Source organism: Rhododendron vialii, chromosome 6a, assembly GCF_030253575.1.
Source record: "Rhododendron vialii isolate Sample 1 chromosome 6a, ASM3025357v1".
Classification (NCBI taxonomy): domain Eukaryota; kingdom Viridiplantae; phylum Streptophyta; class Magnoliopsida; order Ericales; family Ericaceae; genus Rhododendron; species Rhododendron vialii.
Window position 1 is genome coordinate 32598251 of NC_080562.1, and position 20541 is coordinate 32618791.

General features: G+C 36.0%; 2 protein-coding genes across 3 annotated transcripts in view; one reads left to right on the forward strand and one right to left on the reverse strand.

The window, feature by feature from the left end:
* The first annotated feature begins 1475 nt into the window (after window positions 1–1475).
* LOC131330616 (protein VASCULATURE COMPLEXITY AND CONNECTIVITY-like) lies at window positions 1476–4009 on the forward strand. Its single transcript, XM_058364249.1, has 3 exons — window positions 1476–1698; window positions 1987–2189; window positions 3423–4009. Exons 1-3 carry the CDS (start codon window positions 1600–1602, stop codon window positions 3589–3591), a joined length of 471 nt encoding a protein of 156 aa, XP_058220232.1. The 5' UTR covers window positions 1476–1599; the 3' UTR covers window positions 3592–4009.
* Window positions 4010–4685: 676 nt separating this feature from the next.
* LOC131330617 (probable terpene synthase 9) overlaps window positions 4686–20541 on the reverse strand; it is a 39006-nt gene continuing 23150 nt past the window's right edge. Inside the window, exons 1-7 of one of the 2 annotated variants that reach the window (XM_058364251.1) lie at window positions 10622–10896; window positions 10257–10515; window positions 7440–7812; window positions 6482–6700; window positions 6257–6395; window positions 5529–5777; window positions 4686–5243 (exon numbers count right to left, since the gene is read on the reverse strand). In XM_058364251.1, the coding sequence (XP_058220234.1) occupies window positions 4878–5243; window positions 5529–5777; window positions 6257–6395; window positions 6482–6700; window positions 7440–7812; window positions 10257–10515; window positions 10622–10849 (1833 nt within the window). In that variant the 5' untranslated portion in view covers window positions 10850–10896 and the 3' untranslated portion in view covers window positions 4686–4877. Of the gene's footprint in view, window positions 5244–5528; window positions 5778–6256; window positions 6396–6481; window positions 6701–7439; window positions 7813–10256; window positions 10516–10621; window positions 10897–20541 lie in introns of those variants that run through there. The other variant, XM_058364250.1, reaches the window with a different exon arrangement.

The window sequence follows — 20541 nt, forward strand, 5'->3', positions numbered from 1 at the left end:
TTTAACTTTACTTTTTCTGTGCGACATTTGACTGCTGACTTATTAGCAACACTTCCATGAGCTGTGTAAAGTTTTGTTGATGAAATGAAACCTCTTGTTATTTCTTCCATGAGTGCTGCGAATAAGTGTTGAATGTGTGTTGTTTTCTGTAGTTTCTAAATATGGAAAGTAAGCCGAGGTTCATTTCTAAGGATGATACCTTTCGTATACATTGACTTTATTGATGAACACAACGTAGTGTTGGCTCATCACAAACGAGTTTTGGAGGATGTCTGTCTTGAAGGGCACCTAGGAACAACCACAGCCGCTGGTTAGCAAGCTTAGGGTTATGGGGTAAGCCTTCAGCGTGTATCTTCTTCGTCAGGGTATGTCTCATTCATAAGGGATCACCGACGAACACCATAGACGGGTTTTCTCTAGATTTTTTTGCATGGAGTAGTAGCTATCTTTATGTTATATTATGAGGCAGGGGTTGCATTTACCCAGATTGGGCAACTCAAAGCTCCGGACACCTGATAATAATGCAAAAGTTTTCCGCAATTAGAACTGAGAGTGAGTCTTATTACAAACGGAAATATCCAGTAGAAGTGTATATGGTAACTGTGTCTAGTGGAAATATCCAATCGATGTGTACTTTTTTTGTGATCCTTTTCTTGATCTGTATTTCAATTGGAAAAGTTTTGTTACGGTTGGATTGTTTTCGCTAGCATTTGAATAGATTTGTTGGGTTTTCACTCGTGCAATCTTATTTTTGTATCTGAAACGATTATATTGAGTTGGGCTATGGTAGTATTAAAAACTTGAAATGAAATTCCAGAAGTCCAGGATATGTCATTGAGATGTATGACCGCACGACTTGAGGGGGCCAAAATCTTACCCTCTAAACTTGGTGATTATTGAGATAATGGAAGTATTAAATAACTTGCAAAACCATACTAGTATTTTTTGAAAAATAAAGGCCTTTGTTTGTCATTTTGTCCACTGTAAGTGTGCCTACGCGTGCTCTCCTTTTAACTCTTCTATGCACTACTTTCCTTGTTACCCATTCAAGGCTCCGTTCGATTATGGGGAATCTTGTGGGAAATTTATTGCTAGAAAAAGTGAAGTGAAGAGAAGTACAGGAATGAAATTGATCTTCCTGTATGTGTATTCTTGACAAGAAGTTTTGCAGAAAAACAAGAATTCTTTTTTTTTTTTTAGCGAGATCTATTTTACAGGAAAGTATTTGTCATTGAAAAAGTTGAAGCTATGAGTCCTACAACTTTTTCGGTAACTCAACACAGAAAGTTACAGAAAAATTAATTTTTTTATACTTTCCGTGCAACTGAACGGAATCCCAAAGAATCTAAACAGAAGAAAAAATTAGACAAAAGATCCAAAAGCAAAATAAAGTTGGGTCTACATATCCGGATATCCCCACCTACTTTCACATGCAGTATCTTATATAAATATGTACATAGGTTGCGCGGGCGCACATACTCTCTCTCCTATATATGCTCCCTAACTTCGTTCCCCAATTGCCCTTCCATCTGAATCTTTGCACAGAAGAGAGAGAGAGAGAGCTGAGCCATTGTTAGTCTTGGCACCTAGGCCTAAAAAATGAGTAGAACCATTGGTCTTCTAGTATGTCTCTCTGTTGTTGCAATGGACATAACAGCAGGAGTACTTGGAATCAAAGCCGAAGCCGCTCAAGACCAGGTTTTTACACTAATCTTTCTTTACACAATTTTGTCTTCCGTTGCTAGCTATTTCAGAGTCGATTTTCATGATTTTGTTGACAAAATTGTTCTGAAACCACAAGCAATTATAGTAACTTCTTGGTGTATTCCAAGAATTAATTTTGTACAAAAGTAAAACATATTTGGTGTTTCTTGAAATGCTTTCCTTAATTTTCAAGAAAATCACATGAAACAAGTACATTAAACCCATCAACCAACCGAGTTTTCTGAAAAGAGTTGCATGCTTGATGGTTTTGATTTCAAACAGATGAAGCATGTGAAGCTGTGGCTATTTGAATGCAAAGAGCCAAGCCATGAAGCCTTCACCTTAGGGGCAGCTGCAGCCACCCTTCTTGGCCTGGCTCATGTTGTTGCAAACATGCTTGGTACCTGCACCATTTGTAGTCAACAAGGGACTCAAAAAGCATCTCCTAGTAGGCACTGTTCACTGGCTTGCCTCCTCCTTACGTGGTATGTGAAATTTTTTCTAATTTATTCCCTCCGTCTCTTTATCAGAGTTCAATATATTTCATTACGGATTGTCCCTTAATGTAGAGTAGTATTATACTATCGAGATGTGATAGTAGCAGTTTTGAGATCTAACCCATTTCGGCAAATTTTCCCCACTTTTTGAAAAGGGCGAATGTCAGTTCAAAAGCAATATGTAAGTTTCAATTGATCAGTACCCAACCCCACACCCACCCACCCAAAAAAAAAAAAAAATTTATTTTAATGAACAGTGCTGTTCACACAGAGAAAATCCACACAGATCACGCACAGATTTTTTGTGGGGCCCATTATGGGTCCCACACAAATAATTCAAGTTGTTCATTAAATGTAAAATATTTTTTCAAGGGTTTTCGCAAAAAATCAGCTCAATCCAATATCTATAGAAACTCGATCCAATCATCTAACTTTTCATTCGGATTTTAGGATAATGAAAAAGTAGATGATTGGATCGAGCACCTATAGGTATCGGATTGAGCTGATTTTTTTGCGGAGGCCCTTGAAAAAATATTTTACATTTAATGAATGGCTCGGATCATTTTTGTGGGACCCTTAGTAGGCCCTACAAAAAATCTGTGTGTGATATGTGTAGGTTTTGTCATTGTCGTTAGCATTATACTATTTTAATAAACAAAAAATGTGCCTCTTCATTTTGTAGTAGAGTTCTTTAAATAATTTTGCATTTATCAAAGTTACTACTACAAGATTCACCGATTGAGCATGAAAATAATTGATTCTTATTCAATCACGAAGGAGATCATACGAGCATATTCTGCTTGTATAGCAAATTTTTTTTTTTTTTGGGTGTGTACAAGGTAAGAAATCTATTCTACTTTTTCGTAAGGGATTCGGTATGGGGGCAGGTGAGGTTTGAACCTTCTCTAAATGCATGAGACTAAGTCATGTAATGCGCAGGTGAGTGTGGGTGCGGGATCACGAGTGGGAACATGAAAGCGTCTTTCAAAAACCTTCGAAACAACTAAAATTCGTGAGTGCGAGAAATGAGAGTGCGAGCGCGGAGCAAGAATTGAGTGCGGAAACAAACGCCATTTTATAAGATTATCATATGACTAAACATGAGAGTACAAGGTACCTACCATTTAGCTACCACTCACTCCACTTGCTATGTATACTTGTATAGCATTACTTGGATCTCATACTATATAGTATTTTGTTTTAATAATTGTCATTGTTTAGGGCTGCATTGGCCGTTGGATTGGCCTTGTTGGTTATCGGGACCATTTCAAACCACAAGGCAAGAGCTACATGTGGGTTCACTGACCGTCACTATCTGTTCGTCGGAGGCATTTTGTGCTTTGTTCATGCTGGGTTTTCTACCGGATATTACCTAACTGCCACTGCTTGACTCGCCGGATAAATGAACCAAGACAAGGAATTTAGGTCATCAACGTGATTTTCGACGTGATTAATGTCCTTAACAACCTCTAAAAGGTAAACAGTTTCGATCTTTGTTGTGGGCCCGAAAAGAACTAACAAATGGCCCAAAACTTAACCGGACTGGACGATAGATTAGGGAACTTAGACCGGATCTGCTCCCCTTCCTTTTCCTGTGCTCTTTCATTACTTATCTTTTCCTTTCTTAATGCTTTGTAGAGATGTTGCAAGCGCATTAGCTATCCCCATCACTTTCACGCAGAGTGATTTGAGTTAGTTTTTGTAGCCTCTAGAAAATTGACAAAAGTGCCCTTTATGAAGTAATGGCCTTGGGGTGTTAGGTCTACTAGTTAGTAATTAAAGTCAGCTTTATGCTTGTTTTTCTTTTAGAGATATGTGTCAACTTGTTTATTACTCCCTTCGGCCCAATTTAAGTGTCCACTACAGTTTTACATGTCATTTTCAATGGTTTATATCTCTCAATGTATATTGTTAAAAATATGCAATATGAATCTTGTTTGGTAGATCTTAATTATTTATATAAGATAATAATTTTAAAAACATAAAACATAATATATGTTGAGAGATATAAGCTATTGAAAATGACACCCAAAACCGTAGTAAACACTTAAATTGGGACGGAGGGAGTATATATATGCTTCTACTTTTAAAAAAGAAGCTACTCCTGTAACTGTGAAGAGAGAAACTTATTTACGGCGGAGCCGCGCAGTCCCAGTTATCCATTTCGACAATCAACGATTGAGACACGCTTTTTAATTCTTACTGGTGAAAATTCATTTTTAACCTGGAACGTGCGCGATTGAGCGCCACAAACTTTTTTTTATGGCACACCCGTAAAAAAAGTTTTTTCTCAACTGTGAAACTTATTTTTAGTTCTTTTGACATCACTAGTGTCATAATCATCTTTGAAAATAGATATGATGCCCCATCCTGTCCGAGGAGGCATAACAAAAAATCAAAAATATTGGCGTAGCAGAAATCATAAAACATTTTACCACGATATTTTCGCGCCATGTTCTACTCCCCGCAAATATTATCACGAAATTAGTTGACATCAGACGTTGATGATTGGCTCGACTTAATTTTGATGCTTGTGACTTGACTAGTATCACAATCATATTTTACAGTTAAGAATTGCAACAAACATCGACAATGTACTTATCCAAAAAAGAAAACAATTTATTTTTTGATCATTTAGAAAAAGAAATAAAGAGATCTTACATAGCTCTCTTTTCTTCACTTGCTAATGGAGTATGTGTTTTCCACTGCATAACTATGGGTTCTCCCTCGTACTTCTCCATGAGTAAGCCGCTCGATTGGAATGGGATCGACGATTAATGAGGTCAAACGATCTTTGGTCACGCCGAACGACGTACCAATACCATCTCCATGTTGATAGATGCAGTGAGCAGTCCTCGCCATGTTTAATGACATAGAAATCATTGGTGTAGGGTGAGAATTTTGTGCAATTGTCTCATTAAGTTTCCTCCATGATTCAAGCACGAGACCTTTGATGTGATCTCGCGCTTGTTCTTCTGTCACACTCCGCTCGTTCATATAACATTGAATTGATTTTGCTACGTCCCCTCTCATAATCTCGTCCTTCAATACACACAATTTTGAAAGAAGAAGAAGAAGCAGTATCGTCAGAAAAATGATTTGAAATGTTGAGTACTATAGTGCTCTATCTAGGCATTTCTTGAATGAGTAACCAAGAAAACAGGCATTCGTGGGAATGTATATAGTATAGTACCTAATTTTAAGTTCCATGCCAGATTTGGCCTAGATTAGGTAGAGTTGACTACTCTAAACAGATGATTCTAATGTTTCGGATCCCACCCGTTTGAAACTAAGAAATAATTTGCTATGCTCAGGTGTTGAGATTACCTTGTATGTGCCCAAATCATCGCTAAGTCGGGTTATAATAGATGACCAATAAATCAGCTCAGAGCTGGCTTTGAAGCTATCGAGAGAAGTTTTGGTTATCGGAGACCCTAGCAAGAGGTAAGCATGAGCTATGGCTGCAGGACCGCCCACTGATTTCCATGCATTTTTCAAGTACTCTTCCAACGTCGGTATAAACCCACTGTAAAACCACCGCGCTTCCACCAAATATGCTCCGCAAAGATTTGCCCACTGCAAAACACACAAACAGCTTACAGCTTCTATTAGTCAGTTGAATAGATGGCCTGGAAAGTAAGACACACGATTCTCCCCTTACGCCCGACCAAGCAACACTGGCGTTGAACTGTGAAAATGTTTCGAGTCGAGCAGTCTTAGAGTTGGAAGAAACAAATGTTTGGTAATTCAAGGGCAAAGTTGACTAGTGTTGGATCCCGATTAAAAGTTAAAACACGTACAACTTAGTCTCGCACAGAATCCTACTCTATATTTGCGACAATTAGAATCTCAATTGATTACGATTCTTGAACATCGTATTGTTTAGGGAATACACTCATTGGGCGGAACGCACTAAACTTAAGTGGGTTAAGTTTGGTGATGCTAAAACTACGTTGTCTCAGAAGACTTTCTAAGATATCTGATTGCCGAGTGATTTTCCCTGCCCCAATCGATGGGGGTTAATTGTGCTCAAGTATTTAACTTCTTGTTCTTACCTCTTCCTTAACGCATGATACCGCATTCAAGCCATGGTCTCTCAAAACATTGTAAGCAATTTCATTTCCAAAGTTGAACATAGCCAAATAACATATTTTCATGTAATCCGGTAGATCATCTACGGCCCTGACGTCCCACCTAGCATGGTTTAGGAAACAAAGACACGTATCAATTGTTGAAAGTTCACTAACGACAAAAAAAGACTCTTGTAAAATGGCACATACCGGTTCACTGCATCAGTAAAGCGTTCAAGCTCGTCGATAGATCCATAGATGTCGTACATATCATCTATTGCTGATAGTATGCACACAAATTTAGTAAGGCCTTTCCTGCAATTGGAGAAATGGGACTCGGAAACCATTCCCATTGCCCACAAGTAATTCTCCATTAATCGGTCCCTAGAAAAGCTAAGCTTTTCTTTCAAGCCCAGGTCCTTCCACCACCTAACAAAATGTAAAAACATAACCTCATTGTCTGATCATATAAATCACTAGGAGAAAATTTACCACACCAAATACACTACTTTGGGTTAACTCAAAACAGTAAAACATTCCCTACCGGAAAGTAAAAGCATATAATGATGGGATTTCCTACTCCACTATATTACATTATTACAATGGACACAGTTTTCTGGATTCTCTATATTACAATGGACAAACATCTTTACCACTTCCTGCAGAAGAGAAATGACTGAAAGTAAAGCAACAATTATTTCTACCACTTTATTTCACCTTCACACTTATTGCCCACAACACTCCAAATAGTAGAGCAACAACTGACACTTATCTGAGTAGTAGTGGGAATCATCCGAGTTATACTTAGGTTGGGTGGTCTCTGTTTTTGTCATCCATAGACCACACTACTCATGACGCTCGTTCAGAATATATCGATTATTCTGGCGCCACTCCTTTGGATATTCCTCATGCTTCCATCAGGAAGAACGGTAATAGAATCTGAGATTTTATGGCGGTGAGTGGTTTTCTCTCGTGGGTTATGCAATATTTATTCGAGACAGCATCCACTCTCTCCAAGGGACTGGGGGATCCTGCTAAGGAAAAATCGTGGACCCTTTTCGACCCCACTCTAAATTGATAGGCATTTGTGCATCTTAAATCTCGTTGATAACATCGACCCTGCCAAAAATCAATACTTTTATTGATTACTTACTATACGATTACTTACTTAGCTAGTTCTTGTACTTCTTGCTGGTGTACTGACTGCACCAGGTTGTAATCCAACTTAGCGAATTCCAGCAACAGCGGGTTTCTTGAGCTGTCCGATTCGTAGAGATCGATGAAGTTTCGTGCTTCTAACCTCGGCATTCTCCAACGAACGGGACATTCCAGTGACTGTTGAATTTGCTCTGCTAATTCGATCTCCATTTTCCCAGTTAACGAGTTCAAATGCTTGACACTGAAAGTTCTGGCGGCTTCCAAGTCAATTTCGCATTGCATTCCGTAGTGTGAAGCTTCATACAAACTCATAAGACCTTCTGCATCTTTGCTTAAGCCCTCCTTGAAGTTCCCATCTCTGTCTTTGAATTTGTTGAACACCTCTGCTTTTTTCCACTACCATTAGATAACTTAAAATGCATTTGGAAATCACAAAATTTCAATAAATTGCTCTGTTAGGTTTTGGCGAAAATGAATTTTCCGACAATGTCGCAGATAATTATAGTGCTGGGTACAGGGGTGGAGCTAGTTGGTGGGGCGGTATGACACGTGCCACCCCCGGTCTTGAGCAAAGTGTTATTTTACTCTATTGGATTAGGTACTTACTGGTATTTAGGGGTGCAAAGGAGTCGATTTTTATAGTGCTCAAGCTGAGCTTGTTTGCTAAACTAACCCAAAACTCGAGCTCGGCTTGGTTGCAAACAAGCCGTGCCCTGCTAATTTACTTAATGAACATCCTTAAACGAGTTGAGCTTACAAAACGAGCTGAGTTTTTGCAAGCCGAGCTGAGCTTTTGAGTGTTGAGCTCAACTCGTTTAGTAAACTAGCCTAAACCTCGAGCTCCAACTCGGCTCGTTTAGTTCGTTTATGAAATAAGCCGAGCCGAGCCACAAACTTGTTTACTATAATATCTGTTTATTTGCAGACCTATCGGTAATCAAACAACTTGATTTTTCACACGATTGATGAAAAGAAAGCGATCTAAAAGTTGGATGGTCCGGATCACTAGAAAAATACGTCAGTGAAGCGCACTATATACACATGATTTGAGTCCAGCCAAACAAAAAAAACAAAGCCCCAGTAAAAGCCTGACTTTACAATTAACATTTCTCTTCATATTTTGACAAAAAATATACTGTGCAACAATTGGTTGGGCATTAAAAGCCAAAAGTAAGTGAAAAAAATGTCCATCGAAAGATATTTTCCAGATTTCAAGGACACAGACAACTGTAGTATCACTTTCTTTCTTCTTTTGCTACTTTAGAAGGAAAGAGACATTTTTGGAGTATTGTTTTACACTTGCTTTCTTCTTTAACACCAATGCATTTTAACAGATGAAGAAACTTTGATCAGACAAATATAAATATATTTATATATATACGGGACAGTTTCGAAGACACCCAAAAAAACACCTAAAAAAACACCTCATAGTTTTCGATCAAATTTTGATGATCCGAGCCGCTCAATGTGATCAGAACGTGATTTTAAGGATACCCGTAAGAAATCAGCAAAAAAAATGATCGGGAATAACTTGATCCGAACAGTTTCGAACAGTTTTTTATTGAACAGTTCAAATAAAAGCTGCTCAAATCAAGACTTTCCCCATCATTTTTTTTGTTAATTTCTCGCGAGCACCTTTAAAATCACATTCTGCATACATTGAACAGTTCGGATCATAAAAATTTGATCGGAAACTATGAATTTGGGATTTGAGGTATTTTTTTGGGTGTCCCTTGAACAGTCCCGAATATATATATATATATATATATATATATATATATATATATATATATATATATATATACACACACACACACACACACAGCAGATCATTCCATAATTCAATGTCGCAACCAAACACGAGGCATCCTTTTCATCGTAAAATCATTTTTAGTTGAAACAAAAGGTTTAGTTATTATATTACATGTATTTGTGTTTTTCTTGGTAATAGAGGGTGTTTCGGACCAGTTTATGCTCACATCAGACTAATCCCAACAGATATGGAGTGAGATGACTTCATGAGTTGCTGGTAAAGAAAATTTAACATTATATATGTATTGTATAATATTTTTCAGATTTCATGCATGGTTCAGTTAGAAATGCCTTGGTGTGTATATATATATAGATTGACTTGTTCACGGAGGGGCCGTGATTCCGTTATTCACGGAGCCACGCGATCTCGGGCGTCCGGATTTAAGTTTCATTTAAATCCGGACCGTCCGAAGCCAAAATGGACGCGCGCGATTCACCTACATAAACAACTATTCACAGAAAGCGCCATTAAACAGATATTCTCATATATATATATATATATATGAGAATATGAGACGGTTTAAGGGACACTCAAAAAAATATCTAAAAAAACACTCAAAATCTCAAACTCATAGTTCCCGATCAAATTTTTATGATCCGAACCGTTCAATGTGTGCAGAATGTGATTTTAAGGGTGCTCGGGAGAAATTAACAAAAAAAATGATCGGAAAAGGCTTGATTTGAGCAGTTTTATTTGAACCGTTCAATAAAAAACTGTTCGAAACTGTTTGAATCAAGCCCTTTCCGGTCATTTTTTTTGTTGATTTCTCACGGGTACCCTTAAAATCACGTTCTGATCACTTTGAGCAGCTCGGATCGTCCCAATTCGATCAGGAAATGGAAAACCCGCACGGTAAGCCCGTGCGGGATCCCTCAAGGGAACCGGACTATATATATATATATATATATATATATATATATATATATATATATATATATATATATATATATATATATATATATGTGCGCACAGCACGATTTTAGGTGAATAATGTCTTGAACTGGATAACTGAACCTGAGCCGATGGTACAACCATGGTCTCTTCGAAGTCGAAATTGCAGTGAAGTTGTGTAAAGATCGGCAGTACTGAAGTCATGAAATTGAGCAAGATTAAGAGCGTCCTTAATCTCTTCCTCAAAATGGTAAGCCACTCCCAACCGTTGCATCGAATCAATAAGCTTTAACATGACTGAAGGGTACTCTTGAGGAGTTGTTTTAAGCAACTTCCTTACTTCTTGCTTCAAATTGTCTAACTCGCCGCCTTGGAACTCATACTGCAAAATGCAAATGCCACAATCACTGAAACTGGATACTCCAACACAGAGAGAGAGAGAGAGAGAGAGAGAGAGAGAGAGAGAGAGAGAGAGAGAGTTAGTTTACCGAATAGGGTGTGGTCCAGGATTCAATGAACTTGGGGTCCCAAACGCTAGGATGGTAATTAGCCGATCTTCGTTCATTCAGTTGGAAATCATTGCTTTTGGCAGTACTTACAGTGAATCTTTGGACTGATTGGAACAGTTTGATTTTTGGTGCGAAAAAAGTAGTTTTGCGGGAAAATTTGAAGCCAACGTGTGATGAACAGCAGGGATATGAAAGATGTAAATCCATTGAAGAGAAGCTGGGTCTACAATCTGATCATGAAACAATTAAGTTGAATAATGTCTAGCTATCTCCGCAAGCCCTTATAAACACCCCAAGGCTTTCGTCCAAGTCCGAACTGTTGGGTTTTGCCCATGTGATATCAATGGATTTGGGGTGACGAAACATGTGAATAATGTGTAAGATAATACTGTAGATTAGTGGTTGAAGACAATAGTATTTTGACCAAAAGAACACAATAGTATTTAAAATTTTTTTTTTGGATGTGATTAATTGCAATTAATTAATTACAATGGATGGAAACAGTTCGAGCATGCATTACATGTTGTGTTAGGTGTAGCTCCGGAGAAGTTTTTGGGTGCCGAGCGAGTATCACGTGGCTGTACTTGTCTACAATCCAGACCGTTCAAGTAGTGATTTAATGGTCCAGATTTATTCTCTCTCTCCACCATATCCGACAGGGTACTACTTGTGTGGAACTCTGCCGGCACCCAAAAAATTCTCGTAGCTCCAAATTGCCAATTGTCTTCAACCACTGATCTACCGTATTATCTCACACATTTTTTTCCAAAACACACACACATATATAATCGTAGTGAGTGGAATAGTTTTCTTTAATGGCCTTAAACGCATTAATTGCTATTATTTCTTTTGCATAAAATTGTTGTTAGCTACTTTCCATATGAGGCAACACTTTCCCTATACAACCACGTGAACTACCATTGCCTACTAATATTGATTAACCCACCAATAAACCAGACTTCTCTGAGAAATTACTTTTTCGAATAAATTTCAAACATGACCCATTCAAGCAATTTCAATAAACGAGTTTAAAAAAATACTACATTTTACGAAACCAGTGAAACTAAAGATGTCTAATTCAGTAAGTTCTTTTTTTAGTGTAAGGGCGAAAACACAAGGGTAACATAATTACTTTTTGTATAACGGAGAAATATGAAGGTAAACTATATATTTTTCGTATAAATGGTGAAAATATAGCGGATTGGTTATGATGTTTTGTTGCTGCTGTCTAGCAGATTATATCAAGATGTTTTGCTTCTGTTTAGCTGCCTTATTATGCAATTTTCTGCTGCTACTTCGAAATTGCTACTGCTTTGCTACTGTTTTTGCTAACTTTTATGCAGATGCTGCTACTGTTCTTGCTGCTGTTTTCTGTCAAAATGGTATTCTGGCAAGCTTTGTATCCCAATTTGGACAGACTGAACATCTAGGAGATGGCGAATTATGCAGCTGTGTCGCGGGAAAGAAGCTTATATCAGCTGTGTCGCTGACTTTTTGCTATTTTGCTGGCATTCTTGCCATTGCTTACGGCTGGTCGTTTGGTTATGTTGTTTTGTCCAGATGCTACTGCTGTAAAATCCATCTGCTCAATGTTTTTAAATTGAGCAGATCACAGAGAATTAATAAGTCTGGCTTCTCCCCCTACGAATGGTTCAGTTTTGGGCTCTTGGTTTACAAAATTTATAAAACGAATTCAATTCCCCATTAAAGTTGATGTCTCATCCCTAAATCCGATCAAGAGCATATATTTTAACTGCTGCTAGGTACAAACGAGAACATTTCACAAGAAGATACGATGTGCGAACGTCTTACTCAAGCAATGAAACGAGTAATTATGATGTGGTACTTGTAGGAATGGCAATTATACCCACGCACATAGCTTGTAGCCGAAATTTTTACAACAAATAAAAAATATAAACAACTTTTGAAAAATTAAAAAAAATCAACTGAACAGCATCTCAGAAATTTAGTTTTATAATTGCTTCAGAATTTTGAAACGAACAGATTTTTTGAGAGAAGTTCAAAGCCAAGTTTCTAAAAACATTTCAAAATTTTTGGCCAAAATCAGCAAACGAACATAGCCATAGTTTTTCAGTATAAACTTGAATATACAAGGATGAAAATTCAATTTTATGAGTAAATACATACCCGGATGAGTTCGAGGCAGGTAATGGGGCAGGGTAAAATCACCCCGAATCCCAAACAAAAGCAAACAGGGAATTTGCGATCAAGAAATACGTACCAAAAGATGAAGTACTCATGAAACCGACCATTATGTAAAACATGGCGAGAATCTGTAGCATTTTGGCTCCATTTTGAAAAAGTAGTCGAAGTTGGTGGCAATGATGTACGTGGAAAGCATCGATCTCCTGCTTTATTTCTAAGGCTCACAAATCATAAGACTTAAATACTTGTCTAAGGGCTTCTTACCTTGAAGAAAAACTTAGGCCCCGCCGGCTAAATAAGTTAATTGGCTTATTTCTTTGTCCTTATTTAATTTTTTTTCATATTTGTTAATTGTTCGTCAATTTTTTGGGAATTATTGCATCATCATGACAAGATAAATCTAAAAAGTAAAAAGTTACGATCGAAATCTAATTTTTTTGAATAAAGAAAAAAATAAGCCAATAAGCCAATTTTTTAGTCTTTATTCAAAAAAATTAGATTTCGATCATAATTTTTTACTTTTTAGATTCCTCTCGTTATGACGATGTAATAATCCCCAAAAAATTGATGAAAAACTAAGAAATGCGAAAAAAAATTGAATAAGGACAAAAAAAAAAAGTCAATTGGCTTATTTAGTGGAAAGATTTTTTCAGCAATTTATATCCTAAGGCGCGCTCCAACTAATTAAAAGAAAATGTTTTCAAAATATAGGCTAAAATAAAAATGTTTCTCAATAACCCATGATTTAACTTTACCAAAATCAAGGCATCTACAGATTCTACACGGCTAAGGGAAACTCTAATTAATCCCAATTAGAAAATAAGTCTTTCCTCTCTCAATTAATGTCTTGATCAAACTTGAACGAAAGGATTTCTACAGATGGAGCCGATGTTGCAGACTTTTATTATCTCATTTCCTAAATCAACTTTCGAAAATAATTAAGGAATTAGAATAGATTAAGGAAAAAACATGTAGGAAAAATTACAGTAGGGGAAAAAACAAAAAATACATTGACTGAGAATCAATGACACTACTTGAATTTTACGACGGCAATGTAAAATGGGAGAATTTTTCATAAGTCCATTATAGCACTTTCCAAACCCATCTAGTCCACTTCTAAGTTTCATAACCCACTAAGTCCACTAATAATTTTAATGACAAAAATACCCCACCTAAGAAACAAGGGCCTTGTTTGGCTAATACGAAAATATATTTTTTCCATTTTTTTTCGTTTTTGTTGCAAGCAAGCCGCCACAGCCGCCGCCACTGCCATCACACCACATATAACGTTATATGTGTAAACATTTAACGTTATATACGTGACAAATTTCTTTTTTTGTTTTTCCTATTTTTCTTGTATTGATTTTTTAACGTTATATGAGTGATAAAAATTTCTTAACATACAACATTATATGTGGCAAAAAATTTCTAACATGCAAAATTTCCTTTTGGTTTTTCTTGTTTTTGGTTTTTAATGTTATATGTTGGTCCATATAAAACATATAACATTATATGTGAGTTTTTGAATATTTAAATATCGCCCAAAAAAAATAGAACATATAATATTATATTTGAGCTTCTGCAACTCTGAATCTCACAAAAAAATAGTACAGAACATATAACATTATATGTGAGCTTCTGTAATTCTAAATCTCACAAAAAACAAAATATATAACATTATATATGAGTTTCTGTAGCTCTAAGTCTCACAAAACATGACATATAAAATTATAAGTTCTCAAAACAACATCATATCTTTCCAACAATATTATATATCTCAAAAAATAACATTATATGTTTACATATCATGCCACCATTATCCTTGTTTTCAGTTGCGCCTTGAATCCCAAGTTGAATGTTGATGAGGCCACAGAGAGTTAAGCTTCATTTTTTCACCGTTTCTTCATCAAAATCCTCATCAAATCCTTCAAAATTTGTGATTTTCTACCTCCGAATAGCATTCCCATAATCTCTATATCTACATATATACATATTCAAAACAACATAAACAACATTAATATATCTCAAAAATGAGATATAATATTATATATCTAACCCTAGGAAAAACACATATTACACATGACAGAATTTCACATATAACGTTATATGCTCCGTTGTTCATCACTTATTGAATTGATCCGCGCAGCAGCCTCTTCGACTTGCTTCTGATAATATATGGATATATCCATATGTGCTTTTGAGAGGCCATTGCACAGACCTATTCAATAAGAAAACATATAACGTTATTAGTTCCTCTTTTTTTTTTTTAATTTTACAGGACAAAATCTCATATACAACGTTATATATTCTCTATGCAAATTGAAATATTTTTTTTATGTCAATACAAGCTCATATATATATATATATATGTACATATGGTCAGAAATATTCTCATATAACCATATATAATCATATATGGATATATCCATATGTGTTTTTGAGAGGTCGCTGCGCGGACCAATTCAATGAGAGAACATATAACGTTATTACTTCCTTTGTTTTGGAATTTTACAGGACAAAATTAGGTACCAAAGGCAAATTATCACATATAACATATATATGTCTTAGTAGAGAAGATCATCTATAACCAAACTACATCGCGAACCGAGCTTCAAATCACATATTTTCTCGTATAAGTTGGAGAGGCCGCTACGTGGACCAATTCAATAAGTGATCAACAACAGAGTATATACTGTTATATATGACAAAAGGTCATAAATAATGTTACACGGTACAGAAAGTAATATATAATGTTATATGTTCTCTTTATTAAATAACATAAAATATTTCTAATCTAGAATATTATATATAATAATATAACGTTATATATTATTATATCTCTCTCTAACTAAGAATGTTTTAAAAAAATGACATTAAATAATAAAAACACACAAAAATATATTTTTTTTGTTACATGAAAAACACACATATAACCTTATATTTTTTTTCAAAAAACACAACCTGTTCTAATCTTATATGTCTAGCTCTAGAAAAAACACACATAATCTTATATATTTATTCAAAAAACTCCAAATATTTCAGAAGCAAGTCGGAGAAGAAAGATTGCTGATGGAAAGAGAAGAAAGATTGCTGATGGAAGAAGGGTAACTGCAAAATGAATCAGCAGACAAAATGATGCATGATATGAGACCCTGTAGTTAAAAACTCAATAGTTCATGACTTGGAACTAAAAGTTAAACAGACAAAAGATCTGCTCTGCACGTTATTATCCTAACACCTTTAAAGATTCTGATTATAATCCAAAAACTCTATAACGTACAATACAAATTCAAAATCTTAACAATACTTGGCTCCCAAACACCTCCTTAGTCGCCAACATTATCTCTGTACAATAATGTGCTTCAAATTCAGACTTCCTCGAATTGGATATGTACCACAATACGAAGTGTCTGTTAAAACCAAAATCAATAAAGCCGAGCTTTAAAGTGTTCGGCTCGTTCAAAAACTATCCTCATAACTCGGTTCAATTACTGAAACGAGATGTTATTGCAAAGCATCTACAATCGAGCCAAGCCTCGAGCTGCTCGCAACCGACCCAGTTTGGTAGCAGCCCTAAGGACGATTACACATCTAGGACTACGACATACTACTTCAAAGGAAAAAAATCAGAGACATAAAGTATACGGAGGTTTGAATTTAGAAGAGCTTAGACCTTGACAGAGTCAACCGTCGTCGTTCTGAGAGTAGCTTCTCTAGGATTTGCTGATTCATTTTCTCGAGAAAATCTGAATGAAAACTCGGCACTGTACTCGGGGGAAAACTCGGCACGGTTGAACGGCGACCTCCTCGTACTCGGGGGAAAACTCGGCACCGTTGAACGGGGGTGGTGGATCGACGACGGGGGCGTAGAAGGAGTTGGTCTTGTTGGAGCGCTGGGAGTCGAAGCCGACGGGTTGGGCGGCTTGGTTCTGCAAAATTGAGAGAGAGAGGGAGAGAAAGAGGCGTGCTCCAGATCTGTTTGTAACCCTCTAGGGTTTCTCTTTTATGACTAGTTATATAGGAGGGTAATTTTGTCTTGGGATAATTTCTTTTTAAAAAAAAGTGGACTTAAAGCCTTACCAAACTATATTAGTGGATTAGAGGGGTTACAAACATTAGAAGTGGACTAACTGGGTTACAAGTTCTCTATAGTGGACCTAAGACCAATTTTTTAATGTAAAATTCATACTACTTGAATTTTGAGAGCAGATTAGAAGAAATTTTAGACGTCCTATCAGCCAATGTGTGCCCGCGGAGCAGGGGGGCTTCTGTCCGCAAGGGGACAGCAGCGTGCTGCTGGGCTTGATACTGGGCCCACTCCGGTCTCACTTCAATGATCGGAATCGTTCACTTTGTAGAGCTCGTCGAGTAGAACAACCATGCAAAAAAATCAGCTTAATTGGATATCGTTAAGTACCTGATCAGAGCCCATATAACTCTCGGTCCATGGGTTACAATGGATTTGATCCAGTGTTTCGGATCCATTCTTTTCAAGATAAAAAGGTTCCGATCAGGCACTTAACGATGTCCAATTAAGTTGATTTTATGCAGGGTTGTTCTACTCGACAAGTTCTACAAAATGAACGATTCCGATCATTAGAGCGAGACCGGAGTGGGCCCAAAAAATGGGCCCAGCAGCCCCCCGCCTCCGCCATGCCCGTTTGTTAAGATTTGAGAGCAAATTATGAGATTCATATACTCATGTACAGTATATGAATGCAATGTAGATAAATACTGTATTTCAGAAGCAAAAGATGGAGCCATAGGAATGAACAAAAGATGCCAGATGTTAGCATTTGCCACAAATCAAGCACAATTTGTGGGAATTTTGTTGTTACGTCACATGCACTGCCAATAATGTTATAAGGAAAATTCTAAAATCAGCCCATTGTGCTGACAATAGTGAATGTGTGAATGTGTATTAAAGGGTGTATAAAGTACACATAAATACGTATTTTCTTTGTCTTTTAGTGTGTTTATACTAGACTGACAATAGCAAGACCGATGGTATAATGCTCCAAATAGTAATTAAAAAAAGTAGACCACAAATTTATGCAGCCATAACGTGTTTAGTGGCTACACCATTAGAAAAGTAAATGAGAAGGTAAAGAAATTAAGCCGAAGACAAACAAACCACTCTTGATAAATATCATAGCATTAAACAGGAAACAAAAAACATAGTGAAGATAGAACTTAGACACACTCAGAATAGCACTTGAGGTCTCGTTTTTTAAACCATATAGAAGGGGATTGAGTCCCTTGCATGAGAACTGAAAAAACTTGTTCAAGAAATCGAGCGTATGATGAAAACATTGCCAGAGCAGTTTTGCTATCCTCTTCAAAACAAGATTTTGCAAGTTATATAACAAACCACAATTGTCATGACAATACCATAAATTGACGTTTCTTACCACAACGTGTCGTACCAAAGGAAATCGATTAAAATATTCGGTAATAAGACTAAAATATGTCGTACCACAATCAATAATAATTATACCCAAGCAAAATACATGTCTAAAAACCACAAATTCAGTGCAATACCATACATAGTTGTTACCTTAGCACAATGTGTTGTATGAAATTTAAACTAAAATTATTTTTAATTTCCGCCACATTATTTTTTAAAATTTCCGCCATATTATCTTAATTTTCAATTCCATCCATATTACGTTTTTGAAAATTTAATTTTTCCCTATATAATACCTCAAAAATTTAAACTAAAAATGAAATTCTCGCTCATAATTTTCATCCAAGAAATTCACCAAAAAGTAAGTACTATACCCAAATTTTTTAATACAACTGCAATTTCCTCTCAAAATATTTCTCCAAATCAAATTCTCTCTCTAAAAAATTTAATCCAAAAAATTAAAATCCCTTCAATTTTTCGTGGATAAATGAGAGTTCACTAAAAAAATTAATTATTCAACTGTCTCAAGACAATGATTTGGGTTCGACCTTTCAGGTGAAATGGGTTGAGTATGATTGTCAAAAGTATGACCAATTTTAACTTAAGTTTTATTTTTTAATTTTTTGTTAGGATGATCGATCTAAACCGTCAGGATATCAAATCTTACGATATTCAACATTGTTACTAAAATCAAAGATTATCGGATATTGACAAGTACGTATTAGAAGACATTAAAATTTAATAATGTCATGTTGATCAAATTGGACTAAAAAATTGATCATATCAAACAATCTAACTTTGTTGGTTTATTAAATTAGTTTAATATTATTTTATTATTTTTATAATTTTAAATTTAATAGTTTAGAAAGTAGAAAAAAATATTCCTAAAAACCCCAATTTCTAGTCTATCCAAATTGATATTTGACTGCATTTGAAAGCCCATTAAAGATAGAAGAGAGAGAAACTCAACAATAGAGTAGGTGATGACTGGTTAGACATGTTGCCTATTTTTTAATTAAAAAATTAACGGTTAAAATTAGATTATCTCAAATCCAAGGGAATATATAGAGGGTGCGTACGGTACACACTTATTAAGGGGGAGGCGGGGGGCTTGCTGCCCGTGAAAGACAGCAGCAAGCTGCTGTGATTGAAACTACACCATTTTCATGCCAAGAACTTATTTCCCAATTTGAACCCACCCTTAAGCCTCTGTTTTGCCATTCCAAACAAATCTATGTTAAATATTTAGTTTTGATTTTTATGGGGCTTGTTATGGGTCCTATACAGATGATTCAAACCGCAAGTTATTCTTAAAATATTTTTTATGGGTACGTGAAAAAAATTAGCACAATCTGATGTCGGTAGGAGCTGTTTTAAAATTGTAGAGTATTTTAGAATTTGTAAGGTGCCCAACCGATATCGAATTCTACGTCCCGCAAAAATAAAAAGACAAATAACTTGTGTTCTAATTGTGGGGTCCATTACGGTCCTGAAAAAATAATTCAAACCGCAAGTTATTCTTTCAATAATACTACACACACAACAATCCAAAACACAACCTCTCATATACATGTGGGACCCACACACACTACTGTTTCACAACGTCTCACATACTTGTGGGATTCACACACACTACTGTTTGTGGGTCCCACATGTATGTGAGAGATTGTATTTGAATTATTGTGTGTGTATCATTTTTGTTATTCTTTATATATTTATATTTATGTTGTTCCTGAAAAAAACTAGCTCAATACGATATTGATAAGGGGTGTTTCATAATTCGTAGGATGCCCTACGAATTCTGAGACACTCTACAATTCCAAATGGAATCACTATTCACCTTAGTAAAGGAATCATGGTTGAAATGAAATAGTCATTCCAATGTTTGGTTAACCATTGAATAATGAAATGATAATTCCAAATGGAAACACTATTCACCATAGTAAAGGAATTGTCATTCCATCCAAAAAACTAAGGAATTGTTATTTCATTTATTTGTCACACCAAAATTACTAGTGCCACTCCAACATTCGCTATTGTCATACCAAAAATTACTATTGCCACTCAAAAAAATTACTATTGTCACTCAAAAAATTGCTATTGTCACACTATTCCATTGAAGATGAGAATGACTATTCCTAAGTACAACCAAACATGAGAATGTGAATGATTATTTCATTCTCAATTCCTCTAATTCTATTCCATTCTTAATTCTATTCCTATTCACATTCCATTCCATCCAACCAAACGCACCCTAAGGGTGGGTTCCAATTGGGGAATAAAAGTTTGTATGAAACGGTATAGTTTCAATCACAGCAGCAAGCTG

Bases quoted from the DNA above. Each gene is read 5' to 3' on its own strand.
- LOC131330616 (XM_058364249.1), top strand. From the start codon at position 1,600: ATGAGTAGAACCATTGGTCTTCTAGTATGTCTCTCTGTTGTTGCAATG. The intron at 1,699-1,986 runs GTTTTTACACTA...GATTTCAAACAG, and splicing joins CCGAAGCCGCTCAAGACCAG to ATGAAGCATGTGAAGCTGTG. The intron at 2,190-3,422 runs GTATGTGAAATT...GTCATTGTTTAG, and splicing joins GCTTGCCTCCTCCTTACGTG to GGCTGCATTGGCCGTTGGAT.